We start from the raw sequence: 4877 nt of genomic DNA, 5'->3' as shown, positions 1-4877 counted from the left end.
CATATATACACACACTATATATATTTACATATATAAATGCATTAAAAGTTTTTAAACATAAAAATAATGGGGACCTTATCAGCCCAATGCACTTTCACATTTTTTGCTTTCAAGTTACCAACTAATTTTTAAGGACCCAGTTACCATCTTGAATGTTCCCAGGCTCCCCTTTCTTTGCTTAACATTGTTAATCTAGTTAAATTTGCTTAAATATATCTGGAAAAAAAGGTTAATTTTAAAGTATTACAGTTTTAAAAATCTGAAAACTCAGTCAATAAATATGACAAAAATGTTTGTGTAAAGTCTTTTAAATGTACCTTTAATCTTTGGTGCTTTTTTGCCTTTTCCTGGAGCTCCACGTGTTTGAAGATGCTTTAAAAACATGATTGAGACTTGTATTTTCTTTGGCTGAAGTGTGTAGATAAATGCATCTATGTACATGCATAAACTGTGACCATAATTTTTTGTACCTGCATTAAACGCGTTTTTTGTTCAAAGATGCTTTTCTTGGACACCACCATTTGTTTATACCATGTGTTCAGTATATACACTTTGGAGAACTGGAAAACTGAATTCTTACGTAGGTGAACGTTAGCATCACCTAACACCTATCAGAAATATGCTAAATTGACTTAAAGTAGCAAGTGGGTGGTAACATTTTTGGTTTAAGTAATGATTTTTACTTCAGAAGACATTGCATTTTGCTTAAACTGCTCTCTGATACGTATTGGTACTCTCAGATAGTTGCAGTATTAAGCAACTTTAATTAGGAGCAAAAAGATACTGGTAATGTGTGGGGGATAATTCTACATGCTGTTTAAGGATTCTTTAGTGTGTTGAGTATTACCCTATACTAAGCCTGCAACTTCTAGGGCTGAAAAAGGTTCCAAATCTAGAATTGAAAGGTTTTTCCCCCCCCAGGCATTAAGCATTGTATGATGTAATTGGAAATACTTCTTCAGGATGTATCACTTTGATTCAGTAAGTACTGAAGCACATGTGTAATGTAAGCATGCAAGTACCTTAAAGCTGCCTGAAGTTACACATGAGCTTAGGAGCTTTGTTGGATCAAAGTTTGTGCATTTCATTGCTGATAATCGTATTCTAATAACGTTCCTCCAGGTGGCTGTAACTTGGATTTAGACTTTCCTTTTAAGACTGTCTACTCTAACCCGATCACAGTTCACTGTAAAGGTCATGTAAATTCTAATTTTCAAAGAGTTGCCGCTTGGTAGGCACCTTTCACAAAAAAAGAAATACTGGAAGTAGGTTGAAAGTGGTCATATCTGTGGGGAAAGGTCACTGGTACTTTGGTTATTTAGCCATATTCATTAAAACTATAAATTGTATAGTTTGGATAATTTATAACATTAAACTTTGTGATTTTAATATCACATTGAAGGTTCAGCTGTACTCATTTCTTTTATTGTTTAACACCAGTGGTATGGACAAAAGACTCAAAGGGGGCGGTAGTGTTATATTTTCTTAATTTATTTGGTACTGTATAACACCTTTCTGATTAAATGCAGAATATGCATTTGGGACTCTGTTAATTTGTAAAAGCTGTTACAGGTTCAGCAAGAAAGGAAATTTGTGCTTCCTTGTTGAATGTTAAATTATTTTACTTTGCATTTTATATAAGAGTACAAATTAAAACTGAGCCATCAAACTGCAATAAATCAACAGTAGTGTTTCATTTTAAAAACTTTTTTGTACTGTACATAGATTTGTTCAATAAAACATTGTCTTTGTTGTTGATAGTAATTGATCTTATCTTTTGGGGAATCACTCTGAAAATACGGCTGCAATGTTTATAGTTACTGTGTTGCGTTTGATGTATGATTGTTGCACAGCACCTGTGTAAAGCTGCCAGCTCCTGACGTTCCTGGTGCGTGGATATTTGGATTTGAATAGACTAATTCTATTCAGGTATATCCAAGAATACCCAGGATTACCAAGGAAATTAAAACAGAACTCCTGTCTCTTCCCCCCGCCCTTTTTCTTCCCTCTAGCTAATTAACTACCTGCTCTGGTAAATTTGGGGTCTCTTAGTTAAATAAGTCTTCAAAAAGTCATAGTATTATTACAGATTCTTTACAAATCGATAACTGCTGAAGAGAGAAGCATGTCTGTGTCTGAGGGAGAGGAATAGCTTTTTTTGGTCATCAGTCTGAGACATGTGAAGAGCACACCTACTGCAGGAAAAGCTTCCATCAGCACCTGAACCTTAGACACCCAGCAATCCACTCCTCAGGTTTGACTGGCCCTAACCATCTTCAAAACACGGGCAACTTCAGGATCATTTATTTAAATAGTCAGCCATGTGCACTTGGAAACCAGACTTTGTAATTAGTCCATATACCGATGTAATTTACAAGCATCATGTATTGTTCAGATGACGTTGCGCTCCCTGATAAAGGGAATCAATCAGAACACAAGGGGGAATGGGCATCTGCTCGTTGATCAGCCCAGATCTCAGGGCGAGACAGGCCTGTGAAGTTTCTGACCTGGTAATGGAGGGCTCGTGTAATAGTTTTTAACACGCGTGTGGAGAACGGCATAAGGCTGGCAGGGCAGAGGTGGAGGTGGTAGGGGTTGGGAGGAATAAAGTTAGCAAGGAAAAGTTGGATGTGGTGTTTAAAGAAATCGGAAGACCTATGTTCATTTTAATGGCTTGCATGGTGTTTACCCCTGGGGGGCAATGGCTTCAAAATGCGGGGGAGGTTAACCACTCTGAAGCTATTGTGTAGGGCTTGAAAGCCAAACGTGGGGCCACAAACAGGTCTGGATGCAGCAGTTTTAAGATACCTCTGCTTCTAGCTGTTTGTCTTTCTCCCGCATAAAGTTGTTGAAGTTCTCCAGCGGCCCTGCATAACAAGTACCAAATGCTGGCCTAAACCTTTTAGGAAGATTGGTTGGCACTAATACGTAGAGCTGAGCCTCGGTTTTTGCCGTTTATGAGCTTATGTTTGTTTCTGATAATGCTACTAATAGGGATAGTAACATCTGGTGTGATACGCTTGTTTCCGTTGCTTTGTTAGTCCCCTTGATTGAAGGCTGTAGTCCAGAGATAAAGACGGTGTAACTGCTTTTTTCTTTTGCTTCAAAAAGTTCGATACCATCATCTGGAAATGCTGGGTTATTTAGACGTGTTATTTGCAGTCCTGTAAATTCTTCATGTTCTTTGACCACAGATTTTGACTGTCTTCTGCAAAATTTTGAATGGTGATTTTTTTTTTTTGTGCAAAGTTTTGACTTCAAACTTACCCTTATTTTCTACTTTGTATAATTTTGACAAGGCCTTTGCCTGAGAGAGTTACTAAGTTTGGGTATAGGGGTAAGGGTTCTCAAGTCTCTGCTACTATGGCACATGCATGTTGCAGGCAAAATATTTATCAAAATGGCAATAAGCCATTTGATAAATTCATTGCAAAATATATTAATGTACCAAATGTAAACTTTTATGCCCTGGATATTGTTTTAGTTCCTTTGACATGCTAACAACTCGGGCAGAAGTAACAATTTCTCAGTAGACCTGTACCCTAAGCTGGTAGCCTAATGCAGCGTTGTAAGTTTTCTCATCGGTGGCCCACTTCACAACGGGTCAGTGTGGCTGGTAAACAGGGCAGGAAAAGTTCCGTGTCCGGCGTTAAACAGCTGGACTGTGAGGAGTAAATACTGAGCTTTGAGCCCAGGAGGAGGAGGTCGGGGTGCCTGGATGAATGAAGCACCTAACAATTAGAAGCGGCTGGACAGACCAAAGAGGTGCTCAAGGGTGCTTGAAATAGTCTACGTAAGTTTAAGACAGATGCCAACTTCGAGGTTGTTTGGTATACAGATGACTTTAAGTCCTTGAATTTTGTATGTTGAAAGTTGAAAAGGTCATATTTGGAACAATTTTTTTTCTGATTTTTAGAATTATGTAAGAAAAAAATGTAACAATATCAATGATGGCAGGTAGGGGGTGTAAAATATCAATTCAAGGTTATGAAATAAAATTGAATGGGAGGTGCAGTTAAGCTGAATGTGCTTCATGTGGTCACTAGCTACTCTTGTCCATTTTTATAACATATTCTTTCAGGCCGTTCATGTGATCTTCGTCTACCAGCATTGTCGACACTGTAACAAGCTAACTTGTTGGGAAATTTAGTGTAGGATAGCAGCGGCAGAATGAGTTAATGCAATGGCCAGCGTCATTTAAGTATGTATGTGAATATCCTGAAGTTGTTACAGTTTATGACTGTGCCCACCTATAAAACAGCTACTTCTCAGATGACTGTAAAATTTATATCTGTGTTTGCTTGTGTTGTAGTAATTTCTCATTTATTTTGCTTAGCTTTCAAAGGAAGGAAAAAAAAGTCTAACTGGTATTGCAGTTCAGTTCCTGCCAATCCAAATAACCTCGGGTATATTTTGTGCTGTCTTGCTGGTGTCAGAGCAGTGCCTATGTGACTTAGAGCAGTATCTAGCACTGCCTGAAGCTATATTCCTATGTATCAGTATAATTAAATCCAGTATTTCTGTCTCGGTGCCTGACATCTGCACTGTGCTCATAGAAATAAGAGGATGGTTGACTTTTTAGGGATATAATTTGCAGTAAATAAAATTCTGAATAGGCCAGGGGGGACAGGCGGGGGGGAGAGGATCACTTGTAGTGACTCCTTGAATTACGACTGCAGTTTAATGTTACAAGAGTTCTAGTCACCTTTTGTTTATATAGGCTAATAATTTTCCTGTTTCTTCCCCTTTAGGAATGTCAGTTTGCATTCCTTGTCAGTGATCAAAGTCAATTTTGAAAGTTTGAATAAAATCTCTGTAGGGAATTCTGAGTTATGGGAAAGAAAAAAAAACCTGTTTCTGAGATTTTTTTCCCCTTC

The 4877-nt window shown here is 38.0% G+C and overlaps 1 protein-coding gene across 1 annotated transcript in view; it reads left to right on the top strand.

Annotated features, from left to right (window-relative positions):
• The first annotated feature begins 3950 nt into the window (after positions 1 to 3950).
• The window catches only part of CUNH3orf38 (chromosome unknown C3orf38 homolog), an 11613-nt gene continuing 10686 nt past the window's right edge, over positions 3951 to 4877 (top strand). The window contains exon 1 of the mRNA XM_009274598.1: positions 3951 to 3957. Coding sequence (XP_009272873.1) covers positions 3951 to 3957 — 7 coding nt within the window. The remainder of the gene's footprint in view (positions 3958 to 4877) is intronic.

This window comes from Aptenodytes forsteri, unplaced genomic scaffold (assembly GCF_000699145.1).
Source record: "Aptenodytes forsteri isolate BGI_AS27 unplaced genomic scaffold, ASM69914v1 Scaffold287, whole genome shotgun sequence".
Lineage (NCBI taxonomy): Eukaryota > Metazoa > Chordata > Aves > Sphenisciformes > Spheniscidae > Aptenodytes > Aptenodytes forsteri.
This window is presented reverse-complemented; position numbering and strand designations above follow the sequence as displayed.